This window comes from Alternaria postmessia (genome assembly GCF_024291825.1).
Source record: "Alternaria postmessia strain BMP 2775 chromosome Unknown scaffold_170, whole genome shotgun sequence".
Taxonomy (NCBI): domain Eukaryota; kingdom Fungi; phylum Ascomycota; class Dothideomycetes; order Pleosporales; family Pleosporaceae; genus Alternaria; species Alternaria postmessia.
Window position 1 is genome coordinate 1 of NW_026260243.1, and position 18,168 is coordinate 18,168.

General features: G+C 50.5%; 6 protein-coding genes across 6 annotated transcripts; 3 read left to right on the forward strand and 3 right to left on the reverse strand.

Moving 5' to 3' along the window:
• Positions 1 to 1,822: 1,822 nt before the first annotated feature.
• On the reverse strand, positions 1,823 to 3,284 carry J4E82_011155 (uncharacterized protein; the record flags this gene model as incomplete). The annotated part of the gene is made up of 5 exons (XM_051737364.1): positions 1,823 to 2,405; positions 2,460 to 2,596; positions 2,647 to 2,883; positions 2,937 to 3,004; positions 3,056 to 3,284. The coding sequence occupies 5 exons, from the start codon at positions 3,282 to 3,284 to the stop codon at positions 1,823 to 1,825; spliced, it is 1,254 nt and encodes a 417-aa protein (XP_051582867.1).
• A 656-nt stretch (positions 3,285 to 3,940) lies between these two features.
• J4E82_011156 (uncharacterized protein) lies at positions 3,941 to 5,037 on the forward strand (the record flags this gene model as incomplete). The annotated part of the gene is made up of 2 exons (XM_051737365.1): positions 3,941 to 4,105; positions 4,162 to 5,037. The coding sequence occupies 2 exons, from the start codon at positions 3,941 to 3,943 to the stop codon at positions 5,035 to 5,037; spliced, it is 1,041 nt and encodes a 346-aa protein (XP_051582868.1).
• Positions 5,038 to 8,033: 2,996 nt separating this feature from the next.
• On the reverse strand, positions 8,034 to 9,192 carry J4E82_011157 (uncharacterized protein; the record flags this gene model as incomplete). The annotated part of the gene is made up of 2 exons (XM_051737366.1): positions 8,034 to 9,093; positions 9,143 to 9,192. 2 exons carry the CDS (start codon positions 9,190 to 9,192, stop codon positions 8,034 to 8,036), a joined length of 1,110 nt encoding a protein of 369 aa, XP_051582869.1.
• Positions 9,193 to 10,010: 818 nt separating this feature from the next.
• On the forward strand, positions 10,011 to 11,515 carry J4E82_011158 (uncharacterized protein; the record flags this gene model as incomplete). The annotated part of the gene is made up of 2 exons (XM_051737367.1): positions 10,011 to 10,999; positions 11,059 to 11,515. 2 exons carry the CDS (start codon positions 10,011 to 10,013, stop codon positions 11,513 to 11,515), a joined length of 1,446 nt encoding a protein of 481 aa, XP_051582870.1.
• Positions 11,516 to 12,285: 770 nt separating this feature from the next.
• J4E82_011159 (uncharacterized protein) lies at positions 12,286 to 13,251 on the forward strand (the record flags this gene model as incomplete). The annotated part of the gene is made up of 1 exon (XM_051737368.1): positions 12,286 to 13,251. The coding sequence occupies one exon, from the start codon at positions 12,286 to 12,288 to the stop codon at positions 13,249 to 13,251; it is 966 nt and encodes a 321-aa protein (XP_051582871.1).
• Positions 13,252 to 13,540: 289 nt separating this feature from the next.
• Positions 13,541 to 17,563, reverse strand: J4E82_011160 (uncharacterized protein; the record flags this gene model as incomplete). Its single annotated transcript, XM_051737369.1, has 3 exons — positions 13,541 to 13,605; positions 13,670 to 16,304; positions 16,457 to 17,563. The coding sequence occupies 3 exons, from the start codon at positions 17,561 to 17,563 to the stop codon at positions 13,541 to 13,543; spliced, it is 3,807 nt and encodes a 1,268-aa protein (XP_051582872.1).
• Between the last annotated feature and the right edge of the window lie 605 nt (positions 17,564 to 18,168).

Genomic DNA, 18,168 nt, shown 5'->3' on the forward strand with positions numbered 1-18,168 from the left:
AGTTTAAGAGCTCTAAACTGAACTGACTGATAAGACGAGAGCTCTAAACTGACACTGAACTGACTGCCAAGCAATCAGTCAGTCAGTCAGTCTCATCAGTTTGGATTGATTGTTAGCAACTCTGGATATGGCTATGACTATTGCGTGAGTACGATTGGCTTCAAGCCAACATACACATCGTACGTGGCACCGTGGGGCGCCACGATGGTGCCTTCTGCGAATGCGATGGGAATGGTGGCCAACATGCTCGATGAGACTACGACTCCTGGCAGTTCATCATCTGGGCATATCTCGGTCAGTGTGAGTGTCACTTCAGCGTCGAACGAGGCTACGTCTTCTGCGACTGTGCAGCCACACTTTCACAGGCATAAAAGGGTACACGGGCATTTGTAATCACGCTCTGAATCTTCTTGCAAGTGTCTGTCTATCCATCGATCAGTTACATCGAAGCTGCACTGTTCCTTGTAGTTATCCATACTACAATCATGTTGGATTAACCAACCAAGAGTGTATGAGTCTCCATTCAGGCTCTCTATTCGGCGAAATATGAAACTATCATATCCAATCCGCACGCCGGAACACATAATATATGACAAACGCGACAAATCTTTCGGTGAAGTTCCTCCTCTTGCATGTATCATCATGTACTTCCTTACTGCCCATCGCAAGTCATGACAGCATCCTAACAAGGCGGCTATTGAAATCGGATCGTCAGCACTAATCGGGAGAATATTCAAACCAGAGGAACTTACCAGCCCACCGCAAGGGCTACAAGATTCAAAGTCTGATGGCGCGATACAAGTAAGCTTTCGACATTCTCCATTTACAATGCAGTTTGCTTCAGTCTCGCGTGATGGAAAATCTCGTAGGACCTTATTTGGTCCTTCCTCGATTGTGCCGCTAGGCGTTGCAATTGTGAGTCCTATAAATATAGTAGAGAGAAATATTGAGAGTTGCATAACGAAAGCTTGTAGTAAAGCTCGGTCTTGGGTGGTTGAACCGTCCGACTAAAGGTTGTTGCAGATTCGTGAGAGCAAAGGAGGCTCCTCTGATGCTGTATATATATGTGTGTCCCAGAACCGAGATTGTAGATCAACTTCGACATGACTATCAGGTCAGATTCTCCTGTGACTACGTAATCTCTGATCACTAGGGCTTAGAGTAAGACTGACAGCTTTCGCTACGATAATCGGTATATCAAGGTCTTGGGAACCGGAAACCGGGGTATGCTGAACAGTCTGGCTGCAAGTGATACGACCTCGGGACCTAGCCGGCGCTACTCTACGGGAGTGGGCCTGGTGCTTATGTGAGCGCTAGTAGTCCCTTAAAACACGAAGCATTGATCAGACAACACGTGGGGAAAGCATTCTTATAGCCTAGTCTATGAAACACTTTTTTTTTTTGCTGTTCTTGGTGGGCCCATTGCGTCTCCCTCCTGTCGATGTTATTGTCCACTTCATCGCATCCTATGGACTGTCAACCATGTTAAATATGATGCGCGCATCCAAAACCAGCTAGTTATGAATTTACCTACCACGCGCGAGACTTGATGCAGGTTGCGCGAAAGCGCGCAGCTCCATCCATTGGAGTCGTCTGCGGCTCTTCCGAGGCTGCAATGTGTCACATGCCAACCCGCAAAAGTTTCAAAACTGTCAAAGCCTCCAAAAAGTGTATAACACAACACAGAATGCTTTCGTGGATGTAATTTGTTAGTCTTCGTATCCATGAAAGTGGGATCGGTAGTTGGCAGAACTTTTAGTTTGGATGCTAGGTATGGAGATGATCATAGGGTGCTTTTCCCGCTCAGTACGAGAAGGCTTGTCTATTTGCGGGGAACAGGACTCTGTTTTCTTTCATCCCATTCAAACTCTCTCGTCAGAGTGATCCCTCTTTCTCTTCTATCATTTGGAGGCGACTCGCTTATCCGGACTTCGCTCGATGCCTTGCGTCCTGCATTAGGACATTCTCCATGCACATGGGTTGTTGTTAGACCTATCTCATCTTCATCTAACCGAGATCTACCCCATGGCTCATGATCTTTATTCGATCTCATCCATGACTTTCTGTCGGTTCGAATCTCCGTTTGAGTGACTGTGGTGCCCTCCAACGTATCGTTGACCTTTATCTTCCGCGTGCGCTTTTTGGAAATCGTTTCGAGTGGATCTAGCGAGTGCGCAGGAGATTCCATGTGGTGCGAACCTTTGAGCGTGGATGGCAGGCTCCTAGAGAGCACATCCGTGACTTGCAGAAGCAGCGGACGAAGGGTGGGCAGGCAACCGGAGATGATGCCGACCGAGGGTTCTACGGAAGACCAGATGAACACGTCACTCTTCGCCCAGCTAATGTCTGTTGTATTAACGAGGTGGACAATAGTGATGATGCGGTATAGAGACGCAAAACAGACACTGGATAAGTCAGTGATTGTTCATTGCATAAGCTTGCTATGGTCCAGGACTTACAAACTGCCGAGTAAAAACGTGAGGATCACTGCGACCTTTTGCGATCGTCCCATGTTCAGCTTGAGCACGCTTTGTACAGGTATCGTGAGGATACATATATCGCCGAAAAGATTGATAATACCGATACCAAGATAGAACTGGAGTCTCGTCAGTTGCGAACGGCGATTTTGGTTTGAGGAGAGCCCACCTTTGCCTCGTTCACCAGTACCACGCCTTCACCACCATACCACTGATTCCAGTAGTAGTGTAGTGGTCGTGTATACAGTGGTAAGACGACGTGGTTAGTGATTAGATAACCGGCAGTGAGAACGACGCAAAACCAGCCAAGCCATGTCATCCCAAAAATTCGACGATATAAAGCCAGAATTGAGAATTTGATAACACACAAACTCCATGTGTAGATGTACACATACGCGAAAGTGATCTAGCCGCTGTCAGCACTGATATACTGTCGTGCTACGGGAAGTAACAACGCACTATTGTGATTTGTCGCATTTCATACGGCCCCAAAGACCATATGTGCTTTCCGAGACCGAAGAAGCCCCCTGATCTTGATGTCAGCAGATGTCGCAAATTTTCATGATCAAGTACCCTACCTGCGATGCAGCAAGCCAAGTTGCCAGCATTCAAAGCCAACCCAAGAAACATTAGATAGTCGTCCAGTCCCAGTACCTCACGTTTAAGACGCAGGCGAGTGAGGAGACGCAACGCGACGAAAACGAACGAAAGAACAAAAAGCACAATGCCGATAGCATTGTTGGAAGTAGTGCGTGACTCCGACAAGTCAATACCAGGCGGCGGGTTAGCAAAGTAGTCAAATGCCATGTTTACAGGCTGGTTGCGTTGGGGTAGAACAGGACGAAGTGACAAACGTCAAAACTGTGCAACGGGCTTCGAGCCTTCAACACTGATTATCGAACCACATACTCAATACACCGAACGCATCAGTGCAGCACGATATCGAGCAGGGTAGGGCACCGAGTCACAGAAAGCACTTGGCAGCGGATATTTCCCGAAGTCGGTACGATTGAGAGGCCAATCGGTATAGTTTCCTGTGGGACGTGAGTGTTGTGCAGCCAAAGAAAAAGAGTCCTCGCAAAAATCTGTAGCTAGCTTAGGCGGAGACGCCGTTTGCATTAACTACATATATTCAGGGTCAAAACGCTCCGAAGGGACGTGTGGTGTGACGGGCCAGGTACTTGCTGCATATCGTCCTATCACAAGTAATGACAGTGTGGGGTCCCTCGTATGGGAGTGCGGAAAGGATGAGGAAACCCCGGATCGGGCCTACCAAAGCCACTCGGGCCTTTTTAGCTACGCGGGAGATAACGACGTGCCGCAACCTTTTCCGGTAGTAGATCGTCTTAGTGGGCACCATAACCCGTGAAATCTGGGCCACACCAGCTCTCCTCTCCACGTTCTCTACACCTTGCTTGTCTTGACTCAACCAATTGCCATCTTCGACATCAGATTCCAACAACATGGCGCCTAAAGAAACCAAGTTCAAGGTGGCTGCGGCTCACGCTGCACCTGTTTTTATGGACAAGGCGGGCACTATCAAGAAGACTGTTCGGCTCATCGAGCAAGCGGCGAAAGACGACATCAAGCTCCTGGTGTTTCCTGAAACCTTCATCCCCGGCTACCCCGTACGTGTCCCCGCTCTCAACGTCAAGGTTAAAAGTGATCCTAATCGTTACCACAGTGGTGGACTGAGTGCTACCCACCCCTCAAGCAGGTTACTGCTTTGGCCAAGTACGCTGAGGAGAGCGTAGTTGTGGAGCCAAATGGGGAAGACGTCAGCGCCATTCAAGATGCGTGTCGCCGTACCGGTGTAGCGATCAATCTCGGAATCTCGGAGCGTATCGCAAACGGTCATACACTATTCAACTCGCAGGTCATCATCGATAGCGACGGCACTATCCTCGGCGTTCATCGGAAGCTCCAGCCAACTTTCGTCGAGCGCATGGTGTGGGCTCAGGGCAACGGAAGCACACTGCGCAACTGGCCACTTTCCTTGGGCTACAACCTTGGAGGTCTGGCCTGCTGGGAGCATACTATGAACGGCGCACGCCAGGCACTCATCACCCAGAACCAACACATCCATGCTGGAGCTTGGCCAGCCTTGTCAGCGATGGCCGGTTTCGAGGATGTCGCCAATGCGCAAATCGAAGCGCTGATGAAGACACATGCTTTAACTGCCCAAGTCTTTGTTATCGCAGTTTCTGACTATGTCGACCAACAGTGCCTCGACTGGATGGAGACTAATCTTGGAAAGCAGGATCTCGTCAAGCTTGGTGGCGGTTGGTCTTCAGTCATCCATCCGTTCTGCTCGTTTATCGCTGGTCCGCACACCGGTGGAGAGGAGAAGTTGGTACAGGGCGAGATTGACTTCTCACACATGGGGTCTGTAAAGGTATGGATTGATGCAGCGGGCCATTATCAACGCCCGGAGATTCTACAGTTCGGATTCGACCAGCGTCCACACTGGGCGGACGAGAAGACCGATCGCTTCAAGGTGCGCACTGAGGAAAGAAAACCGGAGAGTAAGATTGAGTACCCCGCACCTTCGGAGGCTTAGTGGCTGCAGATGTTTTTTTGTCAGATAGAGAATGCATGAGTTGGCAATTGTATCCTTGGAGTGGCGTCTTGTGTTACCCGTTACTCATTGGACATCATGGAGGCTTAGCGGCTCAGCCTCGTCGCACCTGCATCACTGCCAATGTACTTCTCAGCAGGGTAAAACAGAGCTTTTCCTTTCCGACATTCTCACATCTGTAGATCTTCATTCTGTCTGATTTCAGTATGCCAGTCACTTTCGGTGCTGTAGGCGACATCATTTCGGTCGTTTTACTCGTGAAAGATCTAGTAGCAACGCTCGACGAGGCTCGTGGCTCCAAGGCTGAGTACCAGGCTGCCATACATGAACTTTGGCTCCTTGACCGCACTCTGCTTGAAATCGAACTGCTCACTAGAGAGCATGCAGACGGCGCTACGCCAGAGTTACGAGGCCTATGTGGGACAGCCAAGCGAGCCGTTGCTAGGTGCCACGACCAGGTCACGACCTTTTTGCAGCGCATTCGAAAATATCAGAGTACTTTCGACTACGGCCAGAATCCGAATGCGCTCAAGGAGATAGGGCATGCGATTCGTTGGAGAATTGGGGAGAAGGAAGCACTCGAGCGTTTTCGAGCAGAGCTAGCAGGGACTACATCGAGCCTTCAAATGCTTATGGTGACGGCTAATACGTGAGTGGCAGAGTCATGGTGGGTAGATCCAATGTTGATATCTTACAGCACACTACTCCAGGTAAACCGAAAAGAGATGAAACACGACCTGGACGATGTGATGCGCAGGAGCGACAATGCTACTCTTTCGCATGACGCATCCCTTAGCGCCATCAAAGACGGACTCGAGAACGCTAATCGCAATATCGAAGCTGGAAACTCCATTCTTGAAAATCTATCGGAAGCGATCAAGCTTGGGTGGCTTCGGAACCTTGGTTGTGAACTCATAGGATTGATGCGAAGTGCGATGATGGTCAACTTTGCGACGTACCGTGCGGTCATTCAGATACAAAATGCTCTTCCTAGTCACTTGGACCGAGGACTCATCGAAGAACCTATGATCTTGGAAGATCCCATCGGTCGCATTACTCCTGTACATCTACAATTTATTACTTCCTGGGATGCATTCCACTCCGTACTCGAGACGCGGTTCCAGAACATTCCAGGGCATAGTACAATGAAGCAGCGAAGTTATGGGTTGCAAGCCGGGGACACAGGAAGAGAAATTGAGTTGTCGCGTCCATGGCAACATGCTTTCCTACCTGGTCAGCGAGTTGAGATGAGTTTCATTTTTGACGACTGGAGCTATGGAGATACATGTCCCGCATGCTCTGCTCCTTCAGAACAATGTTTTGGAGCGGATAGACGCTGTCCGATTTGTGGGATATCGTTCCGGAGGATTCAGGAAGCTCAAGATATCAGCAGTCCTAGACAACTCATAACTCAGCAACAAAAGATTTGGTTGGCCAGCGGGAAAAGTCTGGATGGATATGATATGACTTGCTTCAAACGCGTGAGACTCGTACATAAACCGGCAGCGATTGTGATCGTTGGCAAGAACGAGTTGATAAGATGGGACAAGGAGCTAAAGAAGTATCGATTAGCACGAGTCAAATGATTACCCACCCGAATACCTAGACCTAGAAATGAACGGAGTACAGTAATAGAAGACGATACACTATTCATCGATATCGAATTGTCAGTAATGCAGCGTGCATTGAGTGATTCCCTGAAGCTATTGGATCGTTCCTTGACCAACGGCACGTACCCCCGGAAGGTAGCTCCAAATGCGTCCCACTTATACCCAGGGTCTACTTCAAGACTACCGACAGTCTCACCTACATACACCACTTCTTCTCCTGCACAGCCTTGCACCCGTCCTTGCCGAGATACCAATCATCACAGAGCGTATTACATTCAACCCCCGGCTTCACGAATACCCTCCCTTCCTGGCTCGGATCGCCGCTCGGCGTGCCATACCATGGCAGACGCCATTGCACCTCCATGTTGTTGGCCTCATACCCAGTCGCACCTATCCGGATGTGTCAGCGTTACATGCCGATAGCAAATAGAGAATAACTGAAGGTTTCGCTGGATAGAGCGAGACGTACGATAACCGTGGCGGCAAGCGCAGTAGTATGGGCCAGGTGTATGTGGGTTGTCGTGGCCCCAAACATACGTGCAGGACGTAGTGATGTCGCACTTGTTTTCATTGGGTGTATAGACGCATGTCTCACAAATGGGTTCGTATGGCGGAGACAAGGCAGCGGTAAGGGTGAGAAGAGAGGAAATTGCTGTGATAGTGAAGACCTTCATGATGATAGGTTGAGCTTTGGGAAGAAGTATAGATGCAGTTGCTATTACACTGTAGATAATGATGCGGATAGGCGACAGTGAACACATGAAGACTTCTTCTTTATACTTCAAGTTTGCCATCTCAGCTGCGCGGCTTCGACTTCAGCATCATGCTCCGCTTATGCGGCTGCATCGATACCAAGAATCTATATACAGCATACATACAGAGTTCAAGAGCCTGCTCCTCCTGATTTGTCGGCCAGTACGATGGCCAAACGTCAAGCTGAACTATAGTGATTCTACAAGACCTCTTGATCTCGTACTGCCAGACAGTCGTGAATGAGGTGGTGAGCACACTTCGATTTGCCAGACCCTACGATGCCACTAGAAGCCAACTGGTGAAAAACCACCGAGAAGTAAATTTAGCAAGACTTGTCGAGTTAACAATCTCGTGATGATGATTTACTTAGTCATGAGACCTCGTGTTGCTTCCCCGCATTCTTCAGCTTGCTGATGAAGCTGGGGAAACACGAAAGTTAGTAGCTTGGGAACAAAGCATGATCGAACCAGACAGATTATTCGAATGTGCGCGAATGCGAAGAGCTCGAAATAGTAAATGTGTTGCTAGATTGCATAACCAGGATAGCTGGTGTTATCGAACTCCAAGACGCCATACCGGACCAAAAAAGACATGCGAAGATGGATCGTCGTATCATCATCTCTTTCCCTTCTTGAGTACCAAGCCTTTCCAGCCCTTACTATCCTTGATCCGCCTAAGCGCTTTGCTTGCAACCGGATCCTTAGCCAGATCGTCCAAGCAAGCCTTCTTCTCCTCCTCGCTTTCGTGCTCGTGGAACTCGCACCACTCCTTCTCCATCTTTGGTCGCTCGCCCCTCGCTAACATTGTTACCAACTCGAACAAGAAAGCTTGCGGAAGCTGACTCCGCAGGGCTATCGTGCGCTCGTCATCGCGGTCGGGGTTCCAGTACACGGAGTACATATCGAGGAAGTATCGGCAGAGCGCTGCGTCTGGTGGTAGGCTCTCGTAGGCGGCGATGACGTTGCTGTGATCGGGCATTACTTGTAGGATCTCGTCGTTCGTTTGCCATGCTAGCAGTACTGCGCGGCGTAACTTCGGGATGGCATAGCGATGTGCAAAGACGTAGAGCGATATGAATCGGCGCTCTAGGAAACCTTCCAACCCCCTCCACTTGTATGGTCTTGAGCAGCATGGGCATAGTGTCTCTTTTGGTATCTCCGGCTTCTCGGCAGGGTTTCGTGGAGGTGGTACTACGGTAACCTTTTCAGGTTCAGCATCACCAGGCACTTTCTCCGCACTAGGTGCAGGGCTCGCTGCGGGTTCGGCGTTGGCGGGTGAGGTGTCTGACGCTGCATCGTCGGTCTCTAGGGCGATACCCCACGAGGCAGTGTCCACATCGTCGCTCTCGTTTTGTTCAGTAGTGCTCGCGCTGTCGCCCCCGTTCACGTTGACGGCATGGGTTGGCGGGTGCACTTCTTTACCACCTTCGATTAAATGGTGTGGTATGAAGCCGGTATATAGCCATAGCATAAAGGCATCGAACACGTCAGGGCTGGTGTCGTCGAGTTCAAGAGTGGTACCCGATTTCTCATACGGTGAATCGCTCTTCTCCTCTAAGCACGTGTTGAAGTATGGCGAGCATCGTCGCAGTAGTTCGCGATGGCAGCTGAACGACTCGGGGTAGTCCTTTCCACCAACTTTTACGGTAATTATTGTCTGATCAAAATTTCTGCCTCTGGTTAGCGGTTCAGCTTGGCGAATCTGAAAGTGAAAGGGGTACTCACCTGAAAGTGTGGCCGAGTGTTGTCGCACCCTTGGAGTGCATGAAAGGCATTTTGAGTAGATAGTCAGGTTCCATTCATTGACGACCTACTGTGGATTATATCGCCATTATATCTCTATCGTTCTGGACGGGTAATACGGAGAGCCCAGTTTCAGCAACCGTGACAGATACATCTTGGCGTTCGACCTTGCAGCGGTTGAATGCTTGTGCGAGCTTCAATGTATGGTGAGAGGAGGCTTAAGCGGGGGAACGTAGAGCTTAATTGAAACTTGTAGGTACAAGAGAACGAGTGACAGCTGGGCTCATCTGGGCGATCTTGGAACAAAGTAGGGGTAATGTCAAGTCGTGCGGGAGAGCATGAGTTTGATAGCCGTTTCACGATGCTTGGCGGGGAAAGCATGCCTCAGCCGACGCCTGGGCTGTTCAAGATCTTCACAGCGGTGAAGCTCAGCTCAGGACCCCCATGCATGTTCCCTTGTGAAGGCATGAGTGATGCCGCGGGGTGGCGCTGGCGATGGAAGTGGATGAGATTGGAGTTCAGGAGGGTTGAAGCGTGGTTGGCGACGCGTGGAGGCGTCCCCGCGTCTAGACCCGTGCACATGTTGACCCCCTGCATCATCGTTCCGTCCGAGCCACGATGGATATCAACACCAAACCAATTTCATCAGCAACACGCATATCCTATAATTGGGTTGATCTCCGAGCATGTGCGGACGTCGATTCCAGATCCTGTCGCCCAGCGTACCCCGCGTCTGTACGATGTCAGCCCCCACTTCCAACACAGCTCTCAGTATTTAGTGGGAGCCATATCATGCCATTGCAATACGCTCCAGCTGTCTGTCAATCAATCTATGCTGCGATAATCGATGATGGCGTCCAAATTCGATACAGAGATCTACCCAGGCAATATCATCAATAATCAGCTCGTCCCAACTCCTGAAACGCGACATTCCATCAACCCAGCCACCAGCCAGCCACTTTACGAAGTGCCAGTAGCCAGGGAAGAAGATCTCGATACCGCTGTTACCGCAGCGCGCAAAGCATTCAAGTCATGGAGCTCAACGCCCTTCTCCGAGCGAGCAAGCTTGCTCCTCAAATACGCGGACACTATAGAGAGCCACCGCAATGATTTGGAACAACTCCTTACCAAGGAGCAAGGCAAGCCACTTTCGCTATCAAAAAGCGAGATGGACATGACATTGACATGGCTACGTGCCTTCGCCACCATGGAGATCAAGGACGAGATTCTGCAAGAAGATGACGAGAAGATTATCTACTCAACCCATCCGCCAATCGGTGTATGCGCAGGTATCGTGCCTTGGAACTGGCCGATTCTGCTGGGGCTGGGCAAACTAGGTCCGGCGCTGATTACAGGAAATACCTTCATCATGAAGCCATCGCCATACACACCATATTGCGATCTCAAGCTCGGCGAGCTGGCGATGGAAGTCTTCCCACCAGGAGTTGTGCAGGTACTCAGTGGCGACTACCGACTAGGTCCGTGGATAACTGAACACCCTGGTATCAACAAGATCGCTTTCACAGGATCAATAGCAACAGGGAAACTAGTTGCAGCATCGTGTGCGAAGACGCTGAAGCGGTATGTCTTGGAGCTAGGTGGCAATGATGCGGCGATTGTGTGTGAAGATGTCGACATTGATAAATGCCTTCCGAAGATTGCAACGCTGAGCTTCCTCAACTCAGGCCAGATCTGCATGTTGACAAAGCGCATCTACATTCACGAGAAGATATACGATTCTTTCCGTGACAAGATGGTTGAGTTTACGAAGAACAACATCAAGACCGGCGCTGGCACGGAAGATGGCGTTGTCGTGGGACCTATACAGAACAAGATGCAGTAAGTACCATCTTCCCTTGCTCAATCAACTGCCGCTACACAGGATTTACCCTGTTCAGGTTCCACAAAGTCAAGAACATGTACGACCAAGTCACAACGCAGCAGTGGACTACCGCCCTAGCAGGCACTGTGACCTCGTCCTCCAACGGCTACTTTATCACCCCCGCCATCATCGACAACCCACCTGAAGACTCTCGTATCGTCCAAGAAGAGCCTTTTGGCCCTATCGTCCCTTTACTCAAATGGAGCGATGAAGATGACGTTATCGACCGGGCGAATGCGCTGAAAACGGGACTGGGAGCATCAGTCTGGAGTAAAGACCTTGTGGGCGCAGAGAGGATGGCAAGGAGATTAGAAGCAGGGAGTGTCTGGGTGAATTCGCATTTCGATGTTGATGCCAGAGTACCGTTTGGCGGGTGGAAGGAAAGTGGTGTTGGGATGGAGTGGGGAATGGAAGGCTTGAAGAGTTACACCAATAGCCGGAGTTTGTGGGTCTGGAAGAAGGTTTTTGAGTAAACTGGTGAGTACGCTGTTGGTGCAGCAAACGAGAAAGTACAAAGCAAAGATGATGAGCTAATTAGTGAGAAGTTGTCGGTATCTACTTCGCGACATCTCGCCACCGAGATAGCCGAGCGAGATTACCTTGTGCCACCTCAGTGCTACTTTTGAGTATACTCTTGGAGCTCATGTGCTTGAAACAGTGTGGAAATAAAGCGGATGTTGTGCACGACTGGTGGGGGAAATATTTTCCGATGCATGTTGTGTCGAATCACAGCTGACCTCTTCTACCGCCAATGCCGACTTGGCGTAATCCGGCTCTTATTTAGCAACACTAGAGGTATTGGCACTCGAACGCTTTACAGACTCGCCTCATTACAAGCTTACTTGGTACTTCCTTTTGTTAGCTCTTCTGGGGTAGAAGTGCGGTAGCTTGTTTCGACCAGATTAAACACGGAAGGCGCTCGACATAGTGTCGCTAGCCATTTCGCTGGCACATACGGTAGTCATGTTCTCCGCACGACCCGAGAACACCATGTCTATCCATATGTTTCATAGCAGCCGGCGGTACTGACAGGTTAGGTCAAGTCTGACGTGAACACGAGATGCGGAGGACATAGCCAAGCAGTGCTCTGGTAAGGTAATCTAACCTTAAACCGGAGGAAAGTTAATTCCTCCGCAAGTCCCGGATGTGTGTACATGGCAATGTAAATTCCTCATAAAGGAAGCGTGGGCTGCACTGTTCGGTGCGCACAGCAGATTCAGTTCGATTCCACTCTTTATTCGACATGCTTTCTTCGTTGAAATACCTCCTTGGAGGCGCGTTAGCCATCTTATCCATAACTCCGAGCGTCAATGGACAGACCTATCCCGGCCCGGGTGCGGTCTCAGGCAGCACTTTTGCCCACGACCCAACGGTAGTCAAGACGCCGAACGGCCAATATCTCATGGCCTATACAGCACCCGGCATCGCCCTCAAGACGTCTTCCGACCGCACCGTCTGGCGCGACGCCGGTCTCGCCTTTACCAATGCCAACGCCCCATGGACGCAACCATACACAGGCGCCACCAACGAGAATCTCTGGGCCCCAGACCTCTCGTACCACAACGGCAAGTACTACTTATACTACTCTGCCTCGACGTTTGGCTCGCGCAAATCCGCAATCTTCCTGGCTACCAGCACCACGGGCGCAGCAGGCTCATGGACGAACCTCGGTGTCGTCATTGAAACGAATGCGAACAGCGCCTACAACGCCATCGACCCCAACTTGATTGTCGACGCTTCCGGAAAGTGGTGGTTGTCTTTTGGTTCCTTTGGAAACGGGCTCAAGTTGATTTCCATCAACCCGAGCACCGGCATGCGCTCAGGCACCAGCATGGTTGATATTGCTAGCCGCGGAAGCGGCGGTGCCATTGAGGCACCCGTCATTGTGAGGAACGGCAACTACTACTATCTTTGGGTCTCGTTCGATAGGTGCTGCCAGGCTGCTGCTAGTACCTACAACATCAGGGTCGGCCGATCGACTAACGTTCAGGGCCCGTACGTTGACCGCAACGGCGTCAACATGATGTCGGGTGGCGGTACTGTGGTCTTGGCATCTCATGGCACTATTCGTGGACCCGGTCACAACACTGTCTTCAAGGACAACGATGCCGATGTGCTTGTCTACCACTACTATAGGCAGTCTGATGGCCAGGCACAGCTGGGAATTAACCTTCTCCGCTACGACAACGGTTGGCCCGTTGCTTATTAAGTAAGGAACGCGTCGCAGGCTGTGCATTGTTATCTAACGCTCGGCCCTGCGTTTCAATGAGCCTGCTGAGCTCTTGAAGACACAGGCGGGGGCGATGACTTTCTCTCCAAATATTCTTACCATTGTACATAGCTTTTGGAATCGTACATATTCATACTTCCGGTGTAAGCTGCGGTATTCACCAAATTAGTCAGTGATGTCTTGAGATGGAGGTTCTTGAGTAGCTTGGATTTGCGCTGTTGAAGCTATGAGCCAGAGGTGTGTGGTGGACGCGATGTTAACTCGCAAGTCAAGCCTTGCCGCCCCATTCTCTCCACCACTCGTACAGTGCGATACCACCTGCAGTTTGAACATCTGTTGGATATATTAGCACGTAGTCCAGAGGTAGGCCAAAGGCTTCCGAAACATGCCCACTTACTCAAACTCCTAGTAACTCCCACAGTCTTGATCTCGACATTACGATCAATAACAGCAAGCACTTCCGCCGAGATCCCTTCCTTCTCACTGCCGAGCACTAGACAACACTTCTTCGGCAGCGTACCAATATCCTGACTCCTGATCTCCCTCTTGATGTACTCCATATTCCCTTCATGGTCACTCACCACATGACTTTCACCACCCTCAGTCCCCAATATCCCACTTCGATCCGTCTGTTCAATACCAACAACCTCATACCCCTTACTCTTTGCATCTAGCAGGAACGCCGGTACCCCAACCTCTTTCAACTCCTTGATAGACAAATGCTTCTCCGAGCGCACACTAGTAGCTTTGAAGTCCTTGTGCGCGACTTTCTTGAGGTCGTCAATGTAGAGACTCTCGAGGCCAAACGACTCTGAGATACGGGACAGACCACCAAGATTGGTAGGATTGTCTATCAAGGACGCTATGAGCATGACAGATGCAGGACGTTGGTTTTGGGCGGCAGGTGGCCCGCTAGGTGGGTGGAGGTTGTCGAGATCGATACCAGCTTTGGTTTGGAGGGTTATTTGGCCGCTTGGTTCAGGTTCGGAGGCAGCCAGGGTTACTGCTGGTGGTGCGACGATATCGAAGCTAGTTCTGGTCTGTTGTCCGAGTTGTATGTGTACCGAAGGTCGGTTCGCATGGCTTGACTGATGCTCATGCTCAAGCACCTCGAAGTCTTCGCGCGTGACGACCTCCGGTTCCGGTGTCTCGATCGACAAGTACCGTCCCTGGAAGATACCTGCAAGGGTAAAGTCTTGTTCAATGTCGACCTTCAGTGTTCTTATTGTCCATGGAGAAGCATTAAACTTGTCCAGTCGCCGGATGAAAGCATTCATCCCCGCGAATGCAGTATTCTCGACAACGTCTTTCCAGCCCTTGGTGATGGCTAATTCGAAAACCAAGGGGAAAGCAAAATTCGCTTCGTGACGAATCTGGACCTTGGGGCTAGCGGAGTACGCATTCAGTTCAGTAATGAGCTTAACAGCAAAGTCCTGTGACTCGTATGGAGCAACGAGGAGACCCAGTTTGATTAGACTGGCGATATGAATAGGGCTGTACTCTTCCAGGTCTCCAAGCTCTTTGACAATTCGAAGAGACTTGCCTGGGAATTGACGGTAGATGCGTGCGATGGTCCATTCGAGCAGGTAGCGGTACCTTGGCCATGATTCTAGCGTCAAGGCGTGTGTAAAACCGTCGAGATAAGCGTCTACGTCGGATTCCATCACACAGTAGTGGCTCATCAACAGCATCGACTGTAGCTGGAATGTCCTCTTCCATGGGCTCTTGACAGCGACTGGTGGTTTCTGATCCTTCCAAGGCTGTAGTAGCTGATCGAATATCCTTCGGGCAGTACTTGTTTGCTCTTTTGGGAAACTTCGCAGAAGGTCTATAACAGCCGCGTATGCGTGCCATTCTCGCATACCATAATACGAGGCATACGTTCGATGCGGTAAGTATCGTTGAAGTTTGTCGGCAGCGGCCACTTCGAACAAAAACTCCGGTCTGATCGATGCCGGGTCGTTGACAAAGTCAAGAATGTAGTCTTCAAAGGGAAGTATGGATATGATGGACGGATTTGTGAACGCAGCTTTGCGCAGTGTTTGAGCCAGCACTGCTAGAACGTATGACCTTCCCTTGGAAAGCTTCGTGAGACGCAGCATGGCTTTAGAGAGGAGTGAAGTGAGGTCTGACTCCAAGCCGCCGTCTTCTTGACTATTCCTGGCACAAACATTGATACATGTCGGGTGAAATAGCAACGGTGGTAGATGTACAGCGAATGGTCGGATGAAGTCGCGGATTTCCGCCTCTTCCCAAAGTGCTGCTAATATAGTATGTAGATCGTTAGGGTCGACGTTGGTTACGTCCGTCCGGTCAAGCAGCTCAATCATGGCCTTGCAAGCTGGTGCAAAGGCTGGACCTTGTATGCAGCTATGTTTCGAGTCGTGGAGATCGCTCAAGAAAGACTCAAAAGTGGGTATACCGCCATTATTTTCGGTGATAGATGCTGGTAATGTAGACTGATCTACTGGGTTTTCTAGCTTCTGGCACTTGGCGCGTAAACTTTCATTGGTGGGTATATCCGTCGAATCTAGATCAGGGTCAAGAAGGAGGCAGAGCTTTCGGCAGTGGATACTGTGCAAGTCACTTGCTACCTCAGGCATGCCAGGCAGTCGCGACAGATTTAATATCTCTGTGATCTCTGAGATTTCCAGCTTGTAGTGTGAAGTCCTTCGTTCGCACCTCACCTTTAGGCCTTCAATGAGACCATGTAGCAAGTACAATATTGCCGGTTGGAACATCTTACCACCAGCATTGAAGATATAGCGAACAACGCCGAGGACAATTGCCCGACCATTACGGTTGTCGATGCCAGCCTCGGTAACGTTGTAGTTGACTGAAGGGACGAAGGATGGGCTATCTTCTGTGTCGGATACGAAGTGGGAAATGACAGCGGCGAGCCTCTCTCCGTGAGCGCACTCTGTCGATGATCGTGTGGTAGTAAGCGTTGACGTGAAGAGGCCCCCATCCATTGCCCAAGGCAGAAATCCATCGAATAGAAAGTTGATATGACCGTTCAAGTCACCACGGCGCTGTGGAGCGAAGATCAGCACGAATCAAACTGTACAACAGCAGGGACACCTTATTTTGACTGTACTCCGTGCATAGTCGATATGTTGTTGTACAGCCGACACAGCTTTGCCGAGTGGTATCAACCACCGAGAAGATGAGAAATGTTACTTACCTTGATGACAAAATCCATGTACCAACCACCAATCATCTTTCTGACGCTCTCTTGAATCAGTGGATTCAAAGCTGCAGTGAGCAGCGTTGTTGCCATTGCAGGAGTGACCCTGGAAACACCTGTTGCCGAAGAAGATCCAAGAAGGTTTGTCATGGATTTCAAGCAATCCTCGACTTGTCCAGAATACCGATGTAGCACGATCGTCTCAAACAGTGTCGAGTACAGATCGTACTGCTCACGGTCTTCTTTGCTAGCATCGTATCGCATCGTTGGTGTATCGATGGGACTAGATGTAGCGAGGAAAGATTGTCGAATGATTCCAAGACAGTACTTGCGCTGGTCAGCATGTCCCTTTACAAGACCCAATCTAAGCTTTCTCCAGTACTCCTCGTCGCTTACGCAGTCCAACTTGATGCCACCAGAAACGGCAAGGGAGATCCATTGGAACCAAGTCCGATAGATCTTGCTAGAGCGAGCGGCGAAACATGCCATGTCGAGAGCGTTAAGTCGGTCCCATATTGACTGATCCACAATGTCGTCGAGATGGGCGAGCGAGTCATCCTTCTTGCTCTTTAGCAGCGAAAAGAAAGCGGATAACGTATCATGCGCTGTGTCATCGAGCCTGTCGATGCCGATGAAATTTGAAAGAAGAGGGAGAGTCCAAGGGTCGACCATGTGTGCATACGCGGCTGGTATCCAGAAGGAGCACTTGAGAAATTCAAGGTAAGCCTTCGCACAATGGAGACTATCCGGATGCGGTTCGCTAGATGAGAGATCTTCAACCAGAGTAGAAAGTCTGTGGTTGAGCTTGGAGCTGAGGAGCGAAGCGGCAAATGATCCGTGGCTATGGCATATCTCAGCAATCTCGTATAGATTCTGGGATGCCTGTTCGTCGACTAGACAGTCTAAGACGGTATCCCATAGTTCTCCATGCTGCGAAGTGTCGCCCCCTTCTTGATCAGCGCTTTCGGAGGGCAGCAGTCGCACGCAGATATCGAGTGCATTGATGTCGACACCGGGCGCGGCTTTTAATTTGGCCAGACTGCCTTCAAACGCTGTTTTCCTGGTTTGCTCGTCCAAGAGACTGAGCACCGCAGCCGTAGCCATGGCTGATAGGCCTGATAGGCTTGAACTTTATGGAAATGAGCAAAGCTTTGCTGGTGCGGTTCGGGACGGGTGTGGTGTTGCTAAATGCATTGTTAGAGTTCACGTTGTAGGGTCGACACCAGTCACATTTTGCGCCCGCTTCAGATGGAAAATTTAGTCGCTACCTAGGGACGGCCATGCGCAACTGGCCGGAGCAACATTCTTGACAACACGATCCCAACAACACATGGAACAGACGACGAGACATGCGAAAACTCCGGGAAAGGCAGACGGACGCTGCGCGCGGACATGAAGGGCAGAGGGCTTCACCGTATATTGACGCCTTATGCAGCAGTTGACCGGAATCTTGCTTTTGCCCTGGCGGCCCAGTCCCTGTGTAGGTGGAGAGAAGACGAGAGAGACTGTGGGTACACGCCGGAAGCACACGCGCACTGCGGTATGAGGTCTCGTCAATTGCAGCCCTTTGGTCCCGTCACGTCGCGCTGTGATGGCGCGCGCGCGTGTGTGGGGAGCTTGGCAGTGACGTGGTATCGATCGCACACGGCAACGGGGTGTTGACAGAGGCCAAACATTGGCCGCGAGTCATGGGCAGAGCGATCCGTGCA